The 23,413-nt window shown below is 40.6% G+C and overlaps 2 protein-coding genes across 2 annotated transcripts in view; one reads left to right on the top strand and one right to left on the bottom strand.

Moving 5' to 3' along the window:
- Positions 1 to 70: 70 nt before the first annotated feature.
- Positions 71 to 5,497, bottom strand: myl1 (myosin, light chain 1, alkali; skeletal, fast). The gene is made up of 6 exons (XM_068571921.1): positions 5,274 to 5,497; positions 4,446 to 4,473; positions 2,419 to 2,562; positions 1,194 to 1,367; positions 985 to 1,062; positions 71 to 602 (listed from the first exon to the last, which is right to left on the bottom strand). Exons 1-6 carry the CDS (start codon positions 5,391 to 5,393, stop codon positions 574 to 576), a joined length of 573 nt encoding a protein of 190 aa, XP_068428022.1. The 5' UTR covers positions 5,394 to 5,497; the 3' UTR covers positions 71 to 573.
- Positions 5,498 to 14,007: 8,510 nt separating this feature from the next.
- cps1 (carbamoyl-phosphate synthase 1, mitochondrial) overlaps positions 14,008 to 23,413 on the top strand; it is a 45,732-nt gene continuing 36,326 nt past the window's right edge. The window contains exons 1-16 of the mRNA XM_068572124.1: positions 14,008 to 14,267; positions 15,299 to 15,408; positions 15,628 to 15,772; positions 16,316 to 16,405; positions 16,499 to 16,555; positions 16,648 to 16,740; positions 16,845 to 16,934; positions 17,453 to 17,581; positions 17,734 to 17,840; positions 17,990 to 18,131; positions 18,417 to 18,494; positions 19,493 to 19,591; positions 19,800 to 19,895; positions 20,926 to 21,115; positions 21,817 to 21,974; positions 23,017 to 23,145. Of these exons, the coding sequence (XP_068428225.1) occupies positions 14,142 to 14,267; positions 15,299 to 15,408; positions 15,628 to 15,772; positions 16,316 to 16,405; positions 16,499 to 16,555; positions 16,648 to 16,740; positions 16,845 to 16,934; positions 17,453 to 17,581; positions 17,734 to 17,840; positions 17,990 to 18,131; positions 18,417 to 18,494; positions 19,493 to 19,591; positions 19,800 to 19,895; positions 20,926 to 21,115; positions 21,817 to 21,974; positions 23,017 to 23,145 (1,839 nt within the window). The 5' untranslated portion in view covers positions 14,008 to 14,141. The remainder of the gene's footprint in view (positions 14,268 to 15,298; positions 15,409 to 15,627; positions 15,773 to 16,315; positions 16,406 to 16,498; positions 16,556 to 16,647; positions 16,741 to 16,844; positions 16,935 to 17,452; positions 17,582 to 17,733; positions 17,841 to 17,989; positions 18,132 to 18,416; positions 18,495 to 19,492; positions 19,592 to 19,799; positions 19,896 to 20,925; positions 21,116 to 21,816; positions 21,975 to 23,016; positions 23,146 to 23,413) is intronic.

Genomic DNA, 23,413 nt, shown 5'->3' with positions numbered 1-23,413 from the left:
AACATGCATCTGCCTGAATTAATTATGCAAATGGTTTTGCATCAAATAAATCAGACATTTGGAAATAAAATGGGAGTTTGTGAAAAGTTTATTGTGGCAGAGGATACAATAAATTAAGACCTAGGCATGGGTTGGGTAAGGAGTGGATTCATTTTTTTATGGCCAGTCCTGGGCCAAACCTTTGGGTCACTTCACTGGGAGATGGAGAGCCGGTCAGACTGCAAATGAAAGGAGGGGGTGGTCATCATTATCCCACCTTCCCCACCATCACTGCTCCACTTTAGAAAACCAGTTACGATAGAAATCCCCAATGAGACACAGTGACAGTGTGAAGATTAGGAAATCTCATGGGTAATCAGGACGGCTTGCCGAACAGCAGCAGGAGGAGGAGGAGGAGAGGAAAAAAAAGCACCAGTTGGAAAAAAAAAAGAAGAAAAAAAAGGGTTCAGGAAATGACATCACATAGTCCTTTGTTCCCCCGCTTCCTCAGGTGACACAGGAAACAGCGAGTGGATGTCGCGACACCATGGGGTCTGCACATACACGATGCTCACCACCGCAGTGGCAGGGTCCTTACACAGACATGATGTGCTTGACAAAGGCTGCGGACGAGGACCAGAGCAGCACACAGAGAGGGAAGAAGAGAGGGGAAATGAATGAGCAAAGAGAAGGATACGTACATCCTCCAATAAATGACATGAAAGGATTTGTTTGAAATGACCGCAGCTATAAATAACATTCAACAGTTTATATACACAGCCAGTCCAATGTGTTTGCTCTGGTTTATGCACCATAGAAAATACTGCATAATCACTTTTTTAATTAAAATATCTATCAATGTCTGGGTATGTATCTTGTAGTTATTTTATTCATATAGTGGGAAACTTTCTCCAGAGCCAAAGCAGACGGACAGACTGGTATTCTACCATTAAACCGAGCTTCCAGGTGGAAACGGTGCTCATAGTGAGGTACGGTGAGACTCACCCTCGTAGTTGACACAGCCGTTCTCGTCCTCCTGTCCTGCCATGAGAGCGTCAATCTCAACCTCACTCATCTTCTCTCCTGTAGGGGGAGGCAGAGCACAACCAGTATTACTACCATGTACAGGGACACACACATAAACACAAACACACATATACGCATATACGTATACGCATACAGAGAGACACAGCAGTGTCCTTGGCCTGACTCACCCAGTGTTGACAGAACAATGCGCAGCTCAGCACCCATCACTGTGCCGTTGCCCTCCTTGTCAAAGACGCGCAGACCCTCAACGTAGTCATCGAATCCAGCCTTGTTTGGGTTGTTGATGATGGACTGGAGCATGGGCAGGAAACCCTCGAACTCTACTCTCTTGGTGTTCATGTCTGCATGAACGGAGCGAGAAATGGCACGATGTCAGTTCCACTGAGAGGTGAACAAGCCAGGCCGGTTGACAAAATCGTTGTCAAGACATTTTCAGCTTCAATTATATATATTTATATATATATATTATGCTACAGGTGATACTTCTTGACAGGCGTTTAGACAGTTTGCACAGATACATGTTTCGTATTTTATTACTCAACTATAATCCTAATGTATATTTGCGACTGTACCACATTGCAGAGTGAGGTAGAGCACTGGTTCTGTCAGTAATGATTGAGCATCATGGTGCTATTTTGGTTTAAAGGTTACAGAGATTTACACCCGTCTGTCTGCACAGACAGGTTCAAAGGCACACATGAGAAGAACAGTTCTCTGCTTTTTTTATGATATTATCAAGTCAAATGTGTCATTAAAAACCTGAGTAAATACACAGTTTAAGGTGCAGCACCAGACCAATTCCTGAATGGAAGGGAGGCTTTGTTGCACTGACCTTTAAGGGTTGAAAGAATCAACTTTGTTGCATGTCTGACCTTACTAAACATATGTAGGATGTGGACAGGTGTGCACTTTTTCACATTTGACTACACCTAACTATAATGTTGCATTGCATAGTGTACATATATCATAAAGGTGAACTTCTTAATCTGTCCTGGCACTACGAGATGCACCTTACAGTTTATTCAAAGGTGGAGATTTTGTAACTTCTGTATTTGTTTCATTTCTGAAGCATTATTGTGCCTTTCAAAGAAGAAAAAAATCAGCTGATTTGACTGAACACGACTGATTCCAGCCATAACGTTTGCTACTGATAATCTCTTCCTCCTTAATACATACTCACTTTAAAGCTTCATCACAAAAACTGTGGCACCAGCACAAACACCAGAGATGAATAAAAAACTAACACTGAGCACCGTTATAATGAAACATGCAAATTCACACATAACAAGTCAGAAACATGCCAAGAACATCTTCAAAATGTTTAATCCATAGAACCCTAACATAAAGACAAACAACTAATTCATGACAGTATCTCATGTAAATATCTCTTACCATCTGCGGAGGGGTTTCCCAGCAGACTGTTGACCTCCTTGTTGGTGGGGTTCTGTCCCAGAGCGCGCATGATGTCAGCGATCTGGACGTAAGCCACCTTGTTGTCGCCCACCCTGTCGAACAGACCAAAGGCCTCCCTGTAGTCTGCAGAGTGGAGGAGAGGAGGATACGATCACCTTCATGAATCCAGTATTCATGAACTGGTTTCTGTTTGTGAGATTTCGGCAGTGAGCGTGAGACTACCTGCTGCATCTTGTGACGTCATCGTTTTGTACTATGTCGGGTTTTTTTACATAATATTTCCTAAAATTCAGCAGCATTTTACATGTAAAGGTAATCTTGAGGAACCAGTACGCTCGATTAAAAAAAAAAAAATCCAACCAAAATATCAGTGTTGCCAACTCCAGAAGCGCCGAAAGTCTGTTGATGTAGCAAGAAATTTGCCGAGGCGGCAACATTGACAGCCGTCCCATCAGTCCTCCCCCAAAATGAGCGTAATTAACGTAAACGACGAACATGGCTATTGATAGTACGGACAGGTGTAAAGCTAGCAGCTTGTGGAAGACTCTGGTAATGAGGACTGAGTACACCAAATATGTGCAGGCGGAGGTAGACAGGCAGGCAGCTCCTCCAAACAGTGAAATGATGAGACAGGCCAGATTTATTTTTCCTTTTTTTGTCCGAGCTTTTGATTGCTGTCAGGATGATATGAGAACGTCAACAAAAATATTAGCTATTTTTTTGTACAAACGATTACCAACAATGCCTTTAATTTAATTCCATGATCTTGACTTGTTATTATTCACACACACACATACACACACATTGTCCTGCTAAGTCATGTCATGTCGAGGTGTACAGGGCCAGTGCTCGGGGTTTGTCTTCATCTAGCAGTGAGGTTTATTGATTTTAGAAATGAAATTGATTCAGAATAAATGTATGTGTTTTGTATTATATTCAATATAAATCTCAGCATGTTCTATTGTCTGTGTGAAATGTGTTTTTCCCACAATAGGAGACAGAGGTTGCATATCACTAGAAGCTGTGGCTGTTGTACGCCTATCAGCAGGTGGAGGCAGCTTGTCAGCAAACTAACAAGGGAAACATATAACAAGGGCAACTTAAAACAAGGGCAATATGTCTCTATAGATTGTGGAATTATGGACTGACTCCTGCTCAACTCTGTCACCACTTACTATTTCTATCGCAGCTGTCTCTTTCTCTCTCTCTCTCTCTCTCTCTCTCTCTCTCTCTCTCTCTCTCTCTCTGCAGCGCTACGCGCTCTTTTAAAAGACCACCTTGGAATTGACAAACATAGCTGAGAATATGAGCCCCCTCCTTTTAAAGGCAAGGCTCTCTGTGGGGGAGCTGAGTAAGAGTAGGGAATGCTGACGGCGGCGTTACAAGCCGCCGATCAGACGAAAGGTCTGGTCAGGTGGTGTCCTGTCAGATCACATGGGACCAATAGCACGTAGGTTTTTATTTCAGTGGTGTCCAGCTGTGGTTTATGTTATGTATGAATGTTTTGAGGGGTTTTTTTTTTTTACAACTTGAAACCAAGCTAATTGATTTCTTTTATCCTCTATTGATGGTGACAATATGCACAATCAGCTTGTGTTTGTCTGGAATGAAACCCTTCTGATGTTTCGCACAAGATGCACACAAACTTGTTATGCACAGTTGCTTGCAAAATGTTGCTTTGGCAACCGCTGACAATCACTTGATTAGCACTTTGTTTTATATAACTAGCCATCCAGCCAAGAAACTATGATTTGTGTGTTTGTTTAAAGGACCACCATGAAGGGGATGCTTTCTCTGGTATCCATTTGAGTTTTTATCTGTTTCAACCAAGAAAAGACAAACAAAAAAAAATCATCTTCTCTCCATTGTTTTACTCTGAAATCTAAATATATTTTGACTTGTCGTATTGTCCGGACAGCCGGCCAAGAGAAAAATAAGGGAAGGAAGTATTGAGTTTTATGGGCTGCTGTGTCATGGTAGCAGGTTGTAAAATGAGGCGTACTTACCATCAATCTGGTCTGGAGTGAATTCCACCTAGAGGCCGATACAAAGCAGCCATATTAGTACAACACATACAAATGTGAGAGTTTTGACATGCCATGGAATCAGCAACACAGCCACAGGCATTCACACTTAATGTAGACTAATTAATCAGGTCTACAGAGGGATCAAACTAGTCTCCCTGCCAAATTTAACTTCACATGGTGGCATCCGATCTGTGGAGGTCCATCTTTAGCTCCATTGACATGTCCACATTTGGTGTTTCCCTGCATAGACATCACCCACTCTGTTAGTCCAATCCCAAGAGCCGGGAGGGGGCGTGGTCTAAATCATGAGCTGTCCAAGGTTCCAGTCCTTCGCCTCAGTCATCTGGAGTCCTCTACACCGGCTACCCTCACCAGCTCACTCCTAACTGTGCATATTCTCATAAATACATACATGGGTTGATTCCGGTTACAATTTTTTGTCGTACCTGCATGTCAAGGTGATAATGGATGTGCTTTAAACCCCAAACCCCAGTTCAACTTAGATTTTAATGAACCACAACCGCCTAACCTTTACGAGGGTATGATGTACAATTAAGGTGTAATGTAAAATCACGTTGACACCTATGATCAAAGTAGACCTCTGGTATGTCCCACCTTCAAATGTCTTGTGAATTAAAAAAAAAAAAAAAGAGAGAAAGATCTAGGTTGGTTTGAACCCTTCTGGGAACCACTCAAGTCTACTTATGGCATGGAACTCTTGCAAAAGTCCAATCCCAGCTCTTCCCGAGCAGCCATCATCCTGTCTCCATACTGCAGAAGGCGACATGCTTTCACGGTCATTGGTACCTTGATGGCGGACAGGTCGACGGCGGCGGGCGCTGCGGGCGCGGGGGCGGGCTCCGGTGCCGGTGCCGGTGCGGGCTCGGCCTTCTTGGCGGGAGCCTTAACGTCCTTCTTGGGTGCCATTTCAGCTGATGGTGGAAGAACTTTGTTCCTGGAGCTCAGACAATTCCCGGTTCGGATGACAACACAAGGAGCGTAGCACAGAGTGGAGTGGACTCGGAGCAAGGCATCACCTCTGGGGCGTATATATATGAGGCTATTTTTCCTCTTGACCCCCGTCAACGTCGTCCCAGAGTGAGGATTGGATGTTGGTGGAAGGGGTGTGCGTCCTCTCTCAACATGGAATAGAAGGGGCCGCGGCCCCCAGGACGTGTTTATTTACGCCACACACATATATAATTGAAAACGAAAACACTGAGGGAGGGTGTGTAAGGTGTTTTGAGGACGTCCGATTTTCTACGCACCAAACGTCAACAGTTCCACTTTTACGACGGTAAAACACGAATGACGTTGGGGCCATTTAATCCGCTGGAATTTGACAGAATAGATAACACTAATCGGTAATAACCCCATCAAAGTAAACGAATTACCGAAGCCTTGAATGAGCACTGAAACAGGGAGAGAGCGTGCGCTGTAAAGTGAAGACCAGGTCACGTGTGGAGTTGCACAACTTTCTCAGTTTGTGTCAGGTAGAAATGTGTGTTTTAGTGAATGGTCTGCAATAAGATATGAGAAATAAGGCAAGGAGGGGGTTAAAAAAAAAGAAGAGAAAATAGTTCCTGTTCATAATTAGCTCCAACGCATAATCAGTGCAGATCAGATTTTTTTTTGTATTGTAGTTTAACTTCACCTAAATAAAGGATTTCATCCACCTTTATCCTTTAAGCTAGATCTACAGGAATTTTAAAAAGTCAAAATGCCAATATATTAAGGACAACTTTTTAAAAATTCTATTATTGATGTGGGCATGTAACTCATATCTGACTGTAACTCTGCTCGACTCATCACTGGCTCTGTCTTTACCAACTGCTGTGTAGCCAAGCATTGCACTGAACATTATCTGAAATATAGCATAGATCCCAGGGTTTCCAAAATGATGGTATATATTAGCCAACATCAAGTTGAATTGTGGGTCAATTTAAATAAAACGTGTATACAATGATGCTCAACAGAGCTGCATTGGATGTAATGCCGTAGCCATAAAGAATATGACATTTTTCTTTAAATATTTAACTTAGTATGAGCAACATATATCTGGCTTCAGCGATGTGATGAAACAAACACTATTAGATATTAGTATTAATGCCACACAGTGTGGAAAACGTCAGAAGAAATAAATGCAACTGGAAGTTTGTGGAAACTGCGAAGAAGCAACTGATCAAACTAGAACACTTTCTATACAGTCAAAGGCCTTGAGGTGGACGAGGTGGTGGACGAGGTGTTTGTAAGATCTAATATCAAGCCATTGTTTATTTCTGTCCCTGACAATGTGAGTCGGGTAGAACAGCACCTGTGTTCAATTTTGGTGCTCCGGAGTGTGAGCGGTTGCCTCCACTCCGAAGACGGATGTGACGTAAAAGCACAGGCCGATGGAGATGTTGTGGAGCTTTCAGCTGCTGATGTCAGTAACCCAGACAAGGCTAAGAGTGCAAATTCGTTCTCCTTAATTCTATTCTATATTTGTCTCCCGGTGCCAGCGGTGCAGCCCTGCCCCTACCACCATGACAGGGCCTGGTGACGAAGGAACCGCATAAATTCCTCCACCCTACGACGACCCCCCCCCCCACCCCATCCGCCCCCCTGCTTTCACTGACCCTATCTCCACCAGGGCAAGCCAGAGAAAGCCTCAGTCCCTCAGCTGTCATCAGGGCTCACCCGAGGCACCCCACTGCACCTTCTCCGAAGTCTGACTTCCCATTACCCCCTCCCCCTATAGAAACTCTGCCCCAGTCCTTGCACCTGTGCTGCAGTCCATTCTGAGCTCCACTATAGTCTTAATGGAGTTTTTTTTTTTTTTTTTTTCCAGCAACCTGAACAAACGGGGTTCTAAATGTGTTTAGGTGTACTGTTACTGAGTCATTCTAAGTATCACATTCGCGAAGATAAACAATCTTCTAATCTGAATAAACATATAACCATTGACTTATTCATTCATCTGCTTCTTTGGGAAAGCCATACTGAAGCTGTGAGGTCAGATATTATAAAAGGCGGAAGGGGCTTTAACTGGACAATTAAGGCCACAACAGAGGCACATGCCAGCTCAAGATCACTTTTCACCCCTGCTATTCATGATGGCAGATTGAGGAAACTCAATTTAAAGGCCTTTGTGCTTCCTGCCTTTAGTTTAAAATTGATAAAGGCTTTGAATGTGTGATAGTGAGAAAAACAGCATTATGTGCTGATCAACATTGCTAAAGTTTGCCTTCCGCAAAAAGACACTATATATAGTTTTTTGTATCCAGACACTTCTCAGAAGGGATTTCTTTTTTTTATGGAGGTTTGCACAATGCTTTGCACGGATCAGTGTGAAGCTGAGTGTGAAGCCACATAAGTTGGTGGCATTATATCAAATCCTACATCTCTCGCTAAAACAACCAAGACAGAGACACGGCTCACAACATTACATTTATTTTGGTTTTATGACAAACCATAGCAGCACTTAAAACTGTCTTTCACCATGCAGTGGTCTGTCTCCAAGTTTATTGGAATACCGCAACACAAGCTCTCCAGATTAGGCTCCGCTCATTGCATGTGCAACACAACCACCAGTTAGGGAAAGAAATCTCTAATGTTTAATGAGTGGCTGCTCACATTTTTCTTTGAGCAAAGGTACAGATGAGTCTGATGAGAATGAGAATTTTGCAGGAATCTAGATTTGTTTTTTTCTAGTGGGAAACAGTCCAATAGTTAGTAATAGTAACTTCCACTTCTCACTGAAAACCAGAAATGTAAACCTCATGCTGGCAAAAAAAAAATCACCTCATATGAGTCATATGGATCCGAACTAAATGTGTCAATCCATAAAATACGAATAATTCAGTCTGGCCTAAAGTCATATTAACCGACTGCACGAAAGTCATTTTAATAGCGCTTTGCTGGTATGGTTTTAAAAGTTGTATACTGTACCACCAATGTATGAACCTCAGCAGGATATATTGTTGAGTTTGAAAGTTTGCCAGATACCTTAAAATACAACAAAAACAAACACACTTTGTATAGGAAGAGTATAAGCTATAACCTGCATTAATTTAAATTCAGTGTCCAGACCTAAATCCCAGTTTTATCAAATTATTTATGTTAAAACCAAAGTCTAAAAGGGCTTAACAAGTATACAGAGAAAACTAAGCTTGTATTTCTATGAATTTGTGCATTTACTAATCACTAATGCATGTTATGGAAATATCGATCATTCTCCAAGCTCAAACAATACTGATCTGGTAAATACCCTGGTTAGGGCCAAGACCGTGAATGACAGCTGTCACATCTATTGATATTTACTTGACCTGTGTTACTTTTTTGATGGTCAGGTCTAACAGCTGGCCAACACAACCTCTGAAAGTGTGGTTCTTCTGTCCTTTTCTACAACCGTCATGTTTTTTCACTTACAGAGCTGAGCCAGAGCCGTGTCTGTGCTACAAGTCCACACTTCCTGTTCAAAGTTCATGATATTAAATTGAAATCATTTGTCTTCCCCTCGCTAAGTAATGCCCCCGTATTGCCTTCCACACAAAGGTTTATAGTCAGTCAGCTTCTAGCTCCCCCCATGACTGTGTTTCAAAGATTATCCTGCATATGATGCACATCAGTGATCATTATGGGGAATTGGGATGTTAAAGCATCAGCAAACAATAATGAGAAGAAACAAACAAAGTGGAGTACAGAATGGAGCCGAACAAAATGGGGCGCATTTAAAGAAGAAAAAAAGAGAGTATTAGCCAGCTCCTTTTATTTAAATTATTCCACCTTATTTGCATGAACATTCTGGAGAGATATTGCAGCTATAAAAAAAAAGGGCTGCTGCAGGCTAAGATCTCACACGCTGGGATGAAAAATATTTTAATCAAATAAAGCGGAGAATGAGGAAAACTAGGTGGATTTTTATCACCGAAGACATCAAATTCTGGAATTTTTGGATCGCGTCAGTTTAGACTGAAGATTAGATAGATGTGAGAGGAAGGGCTTTTGGGGGGGATTTTCTTGCGCAAACTAGGATCAATCCTTTCTCTGTCACCTCCTCACCCTCTAGCTCTGTCCTTTGGTGCCGGGGTTTGTTTCAGGTCAGTCACTTTAACTGTCTCCTCTCAGGAAAGACGGTGTGATCTGAAGCACTTATGCCCGCTTGCTGCAATGCATTAGTGATCTCTCAAATTCACCCTCAGTTCACAGGATTGTCAGTACCATGACTAAACCATCAACCATTAAGCTGTGAGCTGCACAGTGGAGTTCGGGGAAAGACAAAAACGACAGAGGCACTGATTTCAAGACCCAGTGTCTGTCTCAACCTTTGGGACCACTTATGTTAAGCATGATTAATGAAATGTGAAGAGAAAATATCATGCGACGAGTGCAGTGTGGGGAAGAATTCCAAAGATGCTGTGCGCTCCCAGGTCACTGGCATTTCTACTCCACGGGGAGTTGGAGTGTGGAGAGGGTTGCTGTCGAGAAGGAAAAGGGGCAGGGAGCGCCGATGGACTTCCTTTGCCTCAAGAAATGCAGCAGAGGTCAGCCGTGTGTGATGACTAGAGAGTCGGCTTTGGACTCTGGTTGTGTCCACTCGCCTGCTTTTCGAACCTTTCAAAGTGCTTCCTTCCCTGCCCTCCAACCATACCAAAAGGAATGAGGCTGTAACTGAGCCCGGGGGCACAGATGGAGCCTATTTATAGTCTCTACAGAGAGGTGTGAAGTTTCTTGGGATTTCTGAGAGCGGGGGCCATGACTCCTTAAGGGGGCTGATGCATGCTCTCTTTCCCTCTCTGACTCTCTCATAAGCCCTCCACTGGCCACACAGGAATTAGATGGGGCCAGGCTAAACAAAGCTACTCGTTGCCCTTTTTTTTTTTTACTGGGGACACTACCTCACTACAGAGGAAGGGAACCTGATACCGGCCTAAAGAGACAGCCTCCTCCTTTTCTTTCCAGCTGATGACTTAGTCTTCCTTTTACAACTATGGAGGCTAAAGTTGCCATCACCCAAAACAAGAATGCAAATGCTTTGCAGGGTCTTCTTCTAACTTGACGGCACATACTGTCATGTGACGACAAGATGCAAACAAAGTACAATTCTAAAGATGGTGGTAATAGTATAAGGGCTTGAGTAAAACTAGACCATGTTGATGGTCAATTTGATTAATACAGAGGGTAATTGAATGGAATGACACATGTAAATGTAAACATTATTTGAGAATAATTTTACATATATCTATTTAATTAGGTTGTTCATCATGTGAAACTAGACTTGCTTGGATAAATGGCCATATTTCAACTCTGATTGTACAGACTACTACCAGCTTCGGCTCACTATCATACAAAATCCAGCAAACCTGTGCTACCTGAGAACAAAATCAGGCTCAAAGAACTATAAAGGTGGAGCACATCACTCCAGTTCTCAAAGGTTTTGCACTGACTTCATGTGATAAAGAATTGATTCTAAAAAATGGTTAAGGGCCAAAATGCATTTCTCATCGGCTGCTATGTTATGAACCACTGAGTCAAAACTAAGTATGAAGAATCACTGTTAAGTTTTTTTTGCATCTTTGCCAGTAAACCTAAGTCTTCTCCAACTATTTTGAATCGGGGCTTAAAGCTTCTCTATCTTCTAGTGCCTTTGATTTATTAATTGTAGAACTAAATATATTTGGTACTGCACTTACATTGCATTCTCCTGTTCAATCTGTTTATGTCTAAGGTAAAAAAAAAAACAACAACTTTGAATTACCTCGATGTCGAAAGAAGATACACAAGTCAATTTGGGTTAGGAGGATAAATAAAGTGCCAATATCGTGTAACTGGTACAGCCTAATCCGGTGCTGAACAAACACCGTCATAGACACTTGAAACAACCATCCATTATTTCTGTCATCTCAGGGCTGAGACTCGGAAACCTGGCACAGACAAAAGCGAGTGAGCCTGCCCGTCTATTCATGTCCTCTCTTAAGCTTGGTCACCATCTGAAACTCATTCTTGAAACCGCAGACAATGTGAGGTCTCTCTGCCGAGGACAGACACTGGAGCTCATTAGTCCACACCGTGGCCAATCAAGGGAAGAATTTGGAGGGCAGCTAATCACAGCCCTCCCCCGCAATGAAGGGCCGTACAGGACATTGCACAAGCTTCTCGGGTTCTCCCAATCACTGCCGAGCAATTTTCCACTGTATGTGATTCATTGTTGACTTTAAGTGCGCTGCTTTTTTCAGGGCATAACTTTTTGAAAATAGAAAGAGTTTTCTAAAAATAAAATGGGTAATAAAATTGATCCTGTAGAATGTATAATAGTGTATAGTGTAGGTGGAAGCCCTGTGAAGAAATTGTGACAATTGTGTGTGAGATAAAATACTAGCTTTCATCAGCACTGGTTTACCTTCCTTCACTTTTCAAGAAAGCTTCATGTGATAAGCGCTGGATATTTGAACTGTTATTATGCAGTTTTAAAGGTCTTAAATGTGTGAAGATGAACTCTATTTTTCAGATAGAAGTATGCATGTTTACTCCTCATTACACTTTGATGCTCTGTTTTTTTTTGGGTAAAAAAAAGAAAAGAAAAGAAAAATATGTCAGGTGTTTGACTTGTGTATGGAATTGTGAGACGGTATAGACATTTAGCAAGGACAAATGTTTTATCTTTACTTTATTCCGTATATATATATATATATATATATATATATATATATATATATATATATATATATATATATAATATTCTCTATTTACTCAACTCTTATGGGCCTTTTGCAAAAAAATGCGAGTGGAGATTACTGGCAAAGCAATATATTTGTTCTTATTTTTTGTTTCCTTGTTAACGTATAAAATGGGCATACATGTTAAATATGACTCAGTGAGTCTGGTTAAACAGCATGAACGTCATTGTATCTCATGTTATGGACACATGACAATAATGAGCTTCTAAATAGATAATGATTCACTGTAGTTTGTTAACCATGCTTGACATGCTTAGCAAAACGGTCTGTTTTACTGAATTAACTTAGTTATCTTCTGTTCAGTTCCAAAAATAAATAGCCATATGCTACACATGTTGTAGTCTGTTGGATACTGTGGACCATGTCCTTTGCAGCACTACGCATATTGGTAAGTGTTATTACTTCAATGTATCACTTTCTATGCAATGCTAATATACATGTGACTTTTAACTGTAAAGCTTAACATGCTGACAGCGAAATGAAATTAGAAGCCCCTCAGTTCTTACATTGAGCTTCACTGTCAACCTTGTTAACATGCATCGCCACTGGATGTCACCAGTGCTCCACAGATCTACTGAACAGGAGCGCAGACAGATTTTAAACAAAAGGAACATTAACAAGGGGGTTCAAAAAAGTGCAAAGGACCTGCACAAAAGTGTGAACTTAAGCCTATAAGTAGATAATTATTATGAATGTAAGTGAATTCAGGGACATACTAGAGGACTCCAGTCTATCTTTTCAAGTCCAATTTCAGGAGTGTGGAGAAATTTCCTGATCCACACCAGTCCTATTACTCACACCCACTTTGTTCAGACTGCTGAACCCAGCATAGTGGCAGTCAGGCAGCCTTCTCCACAGAGGACCAATCTTGCAGTGATCAGCAAATACACACACAGCTCTAATCCCACCACCATGCAGCCTGTCCATGGTCAGTTTGCCTGTTCTTTCGCCGGCAACTAGCCTCAAAGAAGAAAAAAAACTGTAAAGAGTTTGTTGCACTGAAAGCACTACAGACAAGTTTACTGCAGGCAGGCGCATTCATTCTCATTCGACGTCTACTTCTTTTTAGTTTATTTTCAGTGTCCTAGAAAGAGGGCTGTAAACAATATTTCTCACAGCAATTTTTCTAAAGCTTCGATGTGGAAACAAAATGAAAGACAGTTATTTCTAATGAATGACAACGTGAACTTTTTTTTTTTAAAAGAAAGAAAAGGCTACTTGTAGTTTCAATGTGCTGTTTGGTGTTCGTTCCTCTTCAGGTTTTGTAGTTCTTGTTCTGATCTCACTTTAGGTGTGTGTAGTGCAATTGTTTTTTATTGCTGATTTTAACATGTTACTTTATGTTAAATTAACCCATTCTTTGACCTCAGACTGCTGAACAGGGGCAGCGCCTATTAGATGCTATATCTTGTGTAAGATCGGAAGGTCTCACTTCCCTTGACTGAAGTTTCTGACTGAACTTGATGAATGGTGCTCAAACGTACTACAAAAACTAACTAAATAACATATAGCTATGGTGAACTTATACAACTAAACAAGTGCAATGACTTAGGCTAGCCTATACAAGCTTAACACTTTGGTGCACTTACATTTATTTGGTCTAATTCGTTCTCACCTACAATCGTGTAAGTTTTACAGTTTAAACCGATGTGAATTACATTCATACCTAGTTTGACAGAGTAGGCGTGTTCATGGGAACCAATCAAAACGCTCAGCGCTTCATTCGTTGAGAAAAACTACGCCACGCGAGTGAATACCGACCCACTGTTTCAGGTGCTCGGTTGAGCTGTCTGTAACCACACGAGGGGCAGCCCATAACTTGTTCAACTGTCTCCTAAATGAACACGTAGCCTTATTGCACTGATCTCAAGACAGTGCGAATACTCCATCCTTTTTATATCGGGGAACTTCTCATTCACGTCTGTGCAACTTTACCCAAAGAGTAATTTAGGCTAACATGACAAAAATCCTGTTAGCTTTCAGCGTTGTTAAATCTCTGAGACAAGGATGTGTGGTTGGCAGAAGAGTAGGAGACACCTCTGCGTGGCTCAGACTTCAAACTACTAAACTTTTTAGCGTGAAGGTAAGTAAACGATGTGTGAATGAAAACCAACGTTGTCAGTTGTAAAAGCACAAAACGTCTCAGAAGCGTGTTGGAGAGCGAACGCCACTTTAGGCTATTTCTCTAGGCCAAATTCCTCAGAAATAAATCGAAAGTCTGCGGCGCATTGCCAATACACAAACTTCTACACGTGTAAACGTTGTTACACCTTATTTTTCAGAAACTGTAAGGGCTAATTCATTGTTCGGCATAGACCTAGAACAACACAACGTTTCTATTTCAACATAATTTAAACTAGTGCTGTAGTTTCAGTCACCTCGTCACTGCATTAGCCACAGCATGTTTAACTAGCTACCTGCATGCAGCGGCGCAAAGCAATTGGCTAAACAAAGTTGTAAAAAGTGATTTTTGGTCTGTTGTCATTACGCCGAATTAAGGAGGGGCCACATGTGATTAAATAAAACATAGTAAGTTACTTGTTTAGTTCGTAAACGTGTGTCATTAAGAAAGAATAAAGCAAATGTCCTACTTTTGAATGCAACTTTGGTCGATGACAAACAAGCGAAACTTTGCGTATTAACTCACAAAAATAAAAGCACAGAGAGTTTTTTGCAATGGTAGCTCATGCTATTTCCAGACTGCAATCTTTTTAAATATTATATGTAACTCTAATCCTTTTCATCATGTATGGTCATGCTATGGAGAATTGCATCATGTTTGAGGGGCGACATGCGCAACATCTGATTTTCTCCTCTACTAACAACATTTAACTGTACTTATTGATATTTATGCACATTATATATTGTATGTATTTTCGGAAAAAATATTCTTAACAATTTATTTGCCCCTGGCTGAAGCTCAGACAGAGTGAGTCTCAGCATTTACAGCCCTATTCACATTGTCCTGCAGTTTTAGCACGCAATCCACCTGGTCTACCTCAGTCGTTCCAACCATTTGCCTTTGGTCTGTCCAAACTTGCTTCATATAAAGGGAATGCTTTATTCTTGGGGGAAATTTATCTTGTTATCTGCTATATCTCTTTGAACTCCCAGGCCCAGACGGCCCACCTGGTCTTAGAGGATGGCACCAGGATGAAGGGTTATTCCTTTGGGCATGATGGCTCTGTAGCCGGGGAACTCGTCTTCAATACTGGCCTGGTTGGGTAAGGAGATGATATATGTATAAGTCGAAAAATGGTGTACTTGGACAAGTCCGATATCAAATACTACAATATCAACCTTACTGTGTATTCTTTTAGTTTCTAACTTTTTCATAAAAACAAAGTTTCACTGGAGTTTCTCACTTTATAGAGTTTTGAGTCAATGCTATGATCATGTGCTTCATCACTACATCCCAATAGCCTGCTGTTTCTCTGCTTTAGGTATCCCGAGGCCCTGACTGACCCCAGCTACAGAGGTCAGATTCTGACCTTGACCTATCCAATTGTGGGAAATTACGGGGTTCCCAACAGCGAAGAGCTGGACGTGCTGGGCCTGAGAAGAAATTTGGAGTCGGAACGCATTCAGGTAAGAAAATCAGCGGTGATTTTGGGGTGTCAGGCTTTGTGGAGGCCTTGGTGCTGCAATATATTTCTTTTAAATTACTGCTTTGATCCTGTCTGTCCTTTAGTTGGTCAGTGCGTCACCTTGTTGCAGACTAAAATATATAATATTTGACATGAATTGCCATGACGTATCATCCATGAGGATGTATTGTAATCACTTTGTGGCCTCCTTTCTCTTTTCATCTACAGTATTGGCATCAAGTCAGCATTTTGGTCTATTACTAAATACTACACAGCTGTAATTTAGTTTAAGTGTTAATTAAACTGTTTCAGTAGTTTGCTTATATGATAAACTAAATTGGTTTACATCCTAAATAGCATTGTCATTCTTAGCATGTTATCATCTTGATTCTATGATCAAAGCACTGCTAAGTGCAGCCTCACAGAGCTGCCCACATGGCTGTAGACTCTTTGTCTTGTTATAATGGACTCTTTTTGAAAAATGGCAAAACTCGGGTTGGTTTGACCATATTTGAGAGTTGTAGTTGTGCTTTTGTTTTTCTAGGTATCTGGTCTTCTTGTTCAAGACTACAGCCACGAGTACAGCCACTGGAACTCTGTTAAGTCTTTGGGACAATGGCTACAAGAAGAGAAGGTTCGGGTTCAAATGACCAAGTATCTGTTGCAATCTCAGAGAGGAGAATAGGACTCTGCTGTGGATTTACAAAATGTACTTTCCTTTTTGAAGGTTCCTGCGTTGTTTGGAATAGACACCAGAATGCTGACCAAAATCATCAGAGATAAGGTACTGTAAACGCAAAGGTGAGAACTGCATCAAATGTTCACAAATTAATTGGTTGATCACTCACTGTCATTTTGCTTGCGATCACTCCTCAGGGCACAGCTTTGGGGAAGATTGAATTTGATGGGCAGCCTGTTGAGATATTTGACCCCAACCAGAAAAACCTAGTAGCAGAAGTCTCAACCAAGGTAACAGCTGCTAACTATTGTATTTAACATCACAAAAGAGCAGTTCCTCCCAAATGGTGTTGATTAATGTTAACCCCTCTTTTCTGTCTTTCTCCAACTACTAGGAAATCAAAGTTTTTGGAAAAGGAAACCCCATAAAAGTAGTGGCTGTTGATTGCGGTATTAAACATAACATTATTCGCCTGCTGGTTAAGGTGAGGAAAAAAATACAGCTGCGTTATGGATTGTGCATCCTCATTAGTTTACACACAGATACCTTACGTTTTAATGATGTAGTCCAAAATGGCATCTGCCCAAATATAGAAGAGAACACTCGTTCACATGTAGTCTGCAACCTGACCTAGAAAATATGTGATGGTAATGGAAAGTCAAGAAGAAATTTAAAAAAAAAGAAATCTTTTCGTATTTGTCTGTCATCTCGTTGTAAGAGATAGTGAACTTCTCATGAGTTTACGCTCCATTTAATGGTTTGTTATTTATGGTGTTGATATTGGCTTGCAATGGCTTGAAATTATCTGGAAAAGCAGCCTGCAGACTTCTAATGCAGTAGTCTGTTTATTTATATCTATCTATCTATCTATCTATCTATCTATCTATCTATCTATCTATCTATCTATCTATCTATCTATCTATCTATCTATCTATCTATCTATAGTAATATTATAAGATTACATAATATCGTCTCCCTTTATATCTATGGCGCTCTGTGCAGAGGGGTGCAGAGGTCCACCTCGTACCGTGGGATCAGGATTTGCAGAGTCTAGACTACGACGGCCTCTTTATCTCCAATGGACCAGGAGATCCGTCTCTGGCGAAGACACTCATCCACAATGTCCGCAAGGTAGAAAATAATGCTGTTTCAATATTTTGATTGTTTGTGCAGCATTTTTGATTTAATCAGTGCTTGTCTTTCATGACCGATTGATTATATTTATATCACGATCAACACTGTACCTTCATAAATATTATTTGTATGTGTTTTGTCCTGTGAAGGTGCTGGATAGTGATCGTCCACAGCCAGTGTTTGGGATCTGTATGGGCAACCAGATCACTGCTCTTGCTGCAGGTGCTCAGTCATATAAGCTACCTATGGGCAACAGGTGAACTCTTTTGTGTTACCGCCACCAGTTGTTCAGCGGAATAGCACGAAACCATTCATAGAACTTTGTACTTTGTCTCCTGCGTGGATCCACGTGTGCATGCACAGGATGATCAATATTGTGCTTCCTGTGTGTTTGTGGTTCTCCAGAGGCCAGAACCAGCCGGTGCTGAATTTGATGACGGGCCAGGCCTTCATTACAGCACAGAACCACGGCTACGGCATAGACAGCGAGTCGCTGCCCCCAGGGTGGAGCCCTCTCTTCACCAATGCCAATGATGGCACCAATGAGGTTGATTTCACTCTGTGTCAAAGTCTGTTTCTCACACAACACGGCATTTTTATATTTATGTTCTGCGAGTTTCGCGATAGGAAAAGCACCTGATTCTCCTACAGACCAAATGTAGTTAAGCAAATAAGATATGCCTGTGGTAGACCACAAAGTCTCCATACATTAGTTTACTTAATAACATTTTCCAAAAATAGACTCAGCGGTTTCTGTAATGCTAACAAATAAAATGCAGAATACCGTTGGCTTAAAATTTGTTTTCTAATATCAAATCTGCATCTTTTCCAGGGCATCATGCACAACACTAAGCCTATTTTCACGGCCCAGTTCCACCCAGAGGCTAAAGGCGGTCCCACCGACACAGAGGTAATTAAAGACTTTTATAGTGCTGCATAAACTACCTGAATACTATACTAGAATGAAGTAAAGGTATCTTTACAGAATGGCACTCAAGTAGAAATTGAAGTCGTCCATTGAAACGGGACATTTGTAAAAGACTAAAGCAGAACTGAGCTGGCTTTGTGAAGGTAATTTGCTTTTAAATATATATTATACGGTAAACCAGACATGGTGCTAAAACATAACAGAATATTTAAGCGGTTACTACATCAGTTGCAATGGAAGATGTCATCATGTGTGGTGCCCTGACATTGAACTGCACCAGAGCCACAGGTGCCTGTCCCTTTCCTGACAATAAGGCGTTGATGATTCTATGCTACAGTTCTTGTCTCCCACATGACAGGCACGAACTGTAGTTCAAGTCACTGGTCAAAGTATGTTGTAACCTCTGTCATATTAAGGCAGAATAATAAGACCTGTCCTCTCTACCACAATATGCAGTTGACAGCTCTGCTGGAGAATTCTTGCTCTTCCTCGGTTTTTCCTCGGTGTGTTACAAAAAACATCTTGCACGACAAATATTGTTTTCCTTTGACTATCAGGAAGAGCAATATTGTTATATAACTATTGACTTTTACCTTCTCTATACCACAAAAAGTGTCAATTTGCCTGAGCCTCAACAAATAGTTGCAGTCTGTGCAATTAGCACAGATTATCACAGCTGACTGATTTCATCTTTACGTGTAACAGATTTAACATTTAACTACTTCCATTGTGAGTTGGTGCCATATCTTTGTAGTCTGAAACAAAGCTCTTACTGATCTATCATTGGTGGGCTTAGGAAAGATAGTAAAAAATACATATATGTGTATATGTAGTGTATATATTGGCTTTATAAAGTAGTGAGATTTTTGTATTTAAATACCAGTGTGAGTGTAACAAATACCGAAACCTAGGTTCCTACTAATGCTATTCGTATACAATTCAAACAATGGCTTCATTGGTATTTTTCTTTGTGTCTGCAGTTCCTCTTTGACGTCTTCATGTCTCTGATCAAGAAAGGGAAAGACGGCAATATAATTTCAGTTATGCCTAAGGCAGCACCCATTCCTCCTAGAGCTCAGGTAAAGAACTGTCAAACATGTTCAGCAGGTATCTTAGGTGTGTATGTGTAAACGGTTATTTAATAATGTATCAAATAGATTGCTTTGCAAGAAAATTCCAGGATTTAGTATTATTAGAGCATTTGTAGTTGTATACCATAATGATTTATAGTAAAAAATAATAAGAAATTGACATATGGGTCAATGCCGTCTATTTGTGTAACTGCAGGTGTCCAAGGTGCTCGTACTGGGTTCTGGTGGTCTGTCTATTGGTCAGGCTGGAGAGTTTGACTATTCTGGATCTCAGGCCATCAAGGCCATGAAGGTAAGAGATAACAAGTGTTGTTAATCTGTTGCTGAAATGTTTTAAAAAGTACTATACTATGTACTTGTCTTTTAAGCAACATTTACATTTTTTTTTTTTTACTTTATTGATAATAAGAGTAGCAAAATTAAACGCAACAGCAGTGATAATGGCGAATAGATAATGGTAAACAGTGATGCGCTCTATCGACAGGTTAAGCGGCAGGCTAGTCTTCGTATGGCAGCAAGCAAAACAGCAAATGGCGACTTGAATAGGAGGAAAGCAGGCCTTAGTTATGTTTCTTTGAAGATGAATCTTCCTTTTGCAGGTTAAAGTTGATGGGGCGAGTTATATGCCTCTACTTCAGAATCAGTCTTTTATTTGTCCAGAAAGCTGGAGCTTGGTACCTAGGCTGTTACCATCTACAGCAACGGAGATTGCAATGGCACTCAGGCACAGAGTGAAGGTGTGCGCCGGGCTTTACAGCCTTGGTGAAGTCCTGGCCGTGTCACAGGGACTCCCTAGTGTTCCTGTGGGTTTTGTCCAATGAGGCACTAGTGTTGTGCTTTGATCCAAAGGCGTGGCGTGCTTCCACAGGTTTAAAAAAAAAAAAAATGTTTTAACATGTGGTCCTTTCTTTGTTTCCACAACATTGTTAAGTCCCAACAACATTATGTGTCTGCCAATCCAATACTTAACTGAACTGATTTTTGCTTTTGATCTTTTAATAGAATTTGTAGAAAATTACGAAAAATAATTCTGTAATGTTTAGAGTAGACTTTTTTTTTTAATACCTTCAGAAGACATTTAATGAATGAAGCTATTTGAAATGATATAGTGTGCATACTGTATGGTACCCACTCTAGTTCCTGTGGAATTAAAAGGCAATTTTCACATAGGGCTTTTGACATGTCATAGTAGGAAAAGCACAGGGTAGAATGAATTATATTTAGTTGAGACACAGATCAATCATAAGTTATTAGTAACACCTCTGCTTTCTCCACCCTGTCGAGATGGTCTAATCATCACACTTCTTGTGGACATGTTGCAGGAGGAAAACCTAAAGACGGTGCTCATGAACCCAAACATAGCCTCCGTTCAGACCAATGAAGTGGGCACCAAGCAGGCTGACTCAGTCTACTTCTTGCCTGTCACGCCACAATTTGTAACTGAAGTCATCAAGATTGAGCGTCCAGACGGCATCCTGCTCTCCATGGGTGGACAGACTGCACTCAACTGCGGTGAGATGTTTGCAGCAAAGTCTAGTGGACTTTTCTGTTCATACCACTTTTCCATCCACTGACCTGGAAAAAAATAACTTGCACCCCAAAGATGGGTTAAACTCGTGTTACTGTGGTGCTCCAAGGCTGGGTTGCACCGACAGGGCTGAATTTCTACCCTATTGAATCATATTTTTCCCAAACTTTAAATCTAGCTTTAAAAAAAAAAAAAAAAACTGGGAGAAAACTCATTTACAATGTGATCCAGTCAAAACTTCAAACTTACACTTGAGGAGATTCTGCCTTTTTAAGATGGATTGAGCAGAATAATCAAGCTCCCTGAAGGAAGTTAAGAAACAAACTCTACTCATTAAGTTTTATGATGATGCTGCTGAATTCTCTCACCTGTTCAGCAAGCAAACTGTCATGGAGCTGAACAGGAAGATTAGATCTCCATATTTATTAAAGTCTATTTAGTTTTGGTTTGTATTTAGCTTGAACTTGTGCAAGAGTGCTCTGTTTAATTTTTCATTTGGATTTAATCATTTTGGACGTAGTTTAGTTAAACTCTGTTTGGAAATTTGTCTTCGAATAAATTAATTCTGGTTAGTGCAACCCAGCCTAAAGATAGAAACGTAGGCAATGCTCCGAAAGACTTTTCCACTTTTCAAATAACTTTCTGGTTGAGTTTATATTTTTTATATTTGGATTGGTGTGTTTAGGAGTTGAGTTGTTCCAGAGTGGTGTCCTGGAGCAGTACGGGGTGAAGGTGCTAGGAACCCCAGTGCAGTCCATCATGGCCACAGAGGACAGACAGCTTTTTTCTGACAAACTGATGGAGATTAATGAGAAGATTGCACCCAGTGTTGCTGTGGCGTCAGTAAGGATCAAAACAAATAAGTTCATTTTGTAAGAACAATGTTGTATACATTTTGCATGTATTCTCTATTTGTTTGTGTGTTAACCGACTGTTTTAACTTTTGTGCAACCCTTTCGAAAAGTAACTCTGGTGTCCTTAGAGTAAAAATGTCCCCGTCAAAAACTACCATAATATAATTACTTCCCAATTAAATCTTGTATCCAACTTCATTCCTGGAACATAAACTCTGAAAAATTTTCGAGATTCTATGGGGATTTTTTTTTATGTCACAGTATGTTATGTCAATGATGATTGACATAACATTTTATTACATTTTTCGTCTCAGATTAAAATAACTCCCACTTGATAGCTAGGAGGACCAAAATGTTGCCTTTCTAAAACTTTGATATGAATACTTTATTATAATATGCATGGCATTAAAAGCTTCAGTGCTCCAAAATATAACACTCCCTTGAGTGGAAACCAGGAAAAAAGCATAGATATGCCTCCATAGGGCAAGCATGACAAAATAGCTCAATCAGTTGAAAACTGGGAAAAACTGCAAATTCCTAGCATGATAATATAATGTACTGCATGATATTATGCTGTAATAAAAATGGTATTTTTAATGGGTCTTAGAATGGGACCTTGTTGTCCCTAAGGAGCAGAGTGCCTGTATTTTGGCAACACAATATATTTTAAACTTATTATAGGAGCTGAGGTTGGACTGAAAAGCATTTACATAGCACAGTTTCGTGACCAGCCAGTTCAAATTGCTTTTCATAAAACATCCAAGTCATCTCAGAGCCTAAAGAATGTAAAATAGACAAATAGAATCAGACCCGTGTAAAATACAAGAAAATGACCATGCAGTGTCAAAAAATAATTAAATTAAAGGCAGCGGGAACCTGTAAAGTGTTCTGAATGGATTTACAATATGGACAAAACATCAAACGGGATAAAAATGGTTAAATTAAAAAGCCAAACAATGCCCCTCAGGATGCACAAGGTTTAGGTGTTATCATGGGAACTACAGTTTAATATATATGTGTGCATCTTTCAGGTATCCGATGCCTTGAAAGCGGCAAAGGAGATCGGTTACCCGGTGATGTTACGGTCGGCCTACGCCCTTGGTGGTCTCGGATCTGGTCTGTGTGCCAACAAAGGGAAGCTGGAGGAAACTGCACACCAGGTCAGAATGAATTGTGCCATTTAGAGGAGGTGGAGGCATCCAATTATAATTAATATTCTTTCTTTTCTTCACACATGATTGATTGTGATCAGCAATTGAAAAATGTCATGTTTTTATATATTTTTTATTTACCCATGTTTCCAGCATTAACCTGCACAGAGATGAAAGCTTTGACATTGTTTAGATATGTTCTTTTGGTGCTCCGACAAGAAGTGAATAGTTTGCTGTTGCTTAGCAACAGTCTTTTGTGCTCATCCAGTACACAGCA

This window comes from Clinocottus analis, unplaced genomic scaffold (assembly GCF_023055335.1).
Source record: "Clinocottus analis isolate CAN_PGR_092001 unplaced genomic scaffold, fCliAna1.0.p SCAF_12, whole genome shotgun sequence".
Lineage (NCBI taxonomy): Eukaryota > Metazoa > Chordata > Actinopteri > Perciformes > Cottidae > Clinocottus > Clinocottus analis.
Note: the sequence above shows the minus strand (reverse complement) of the source record. Positions and strands in the feature narration are given on the sequence as shown.

Coding starts and splice junctions, on each gene's coding strand:
- myl1 (XM_068571921.1), bottom strand. CDS start 5,393: ATGGCACCCAAGAAGGACGTTAAGGCTCCCGCCAAGAAGGCCGAGCCC. Junction 4,474..5,273: donor TCGACCTGTCCGCCATCAAG/GTACCAATGACC, acceptor ATCGGCCTCTAG/GTGGAATTCACTCCAGACCA. Junction 1,063..1,193: donor CATTGTTCTGTCAACACTGG/GTGAGTCAGGCC, acceptor CTCCCCCTACAG/GAGAGAAGATGAGTGAGGTT.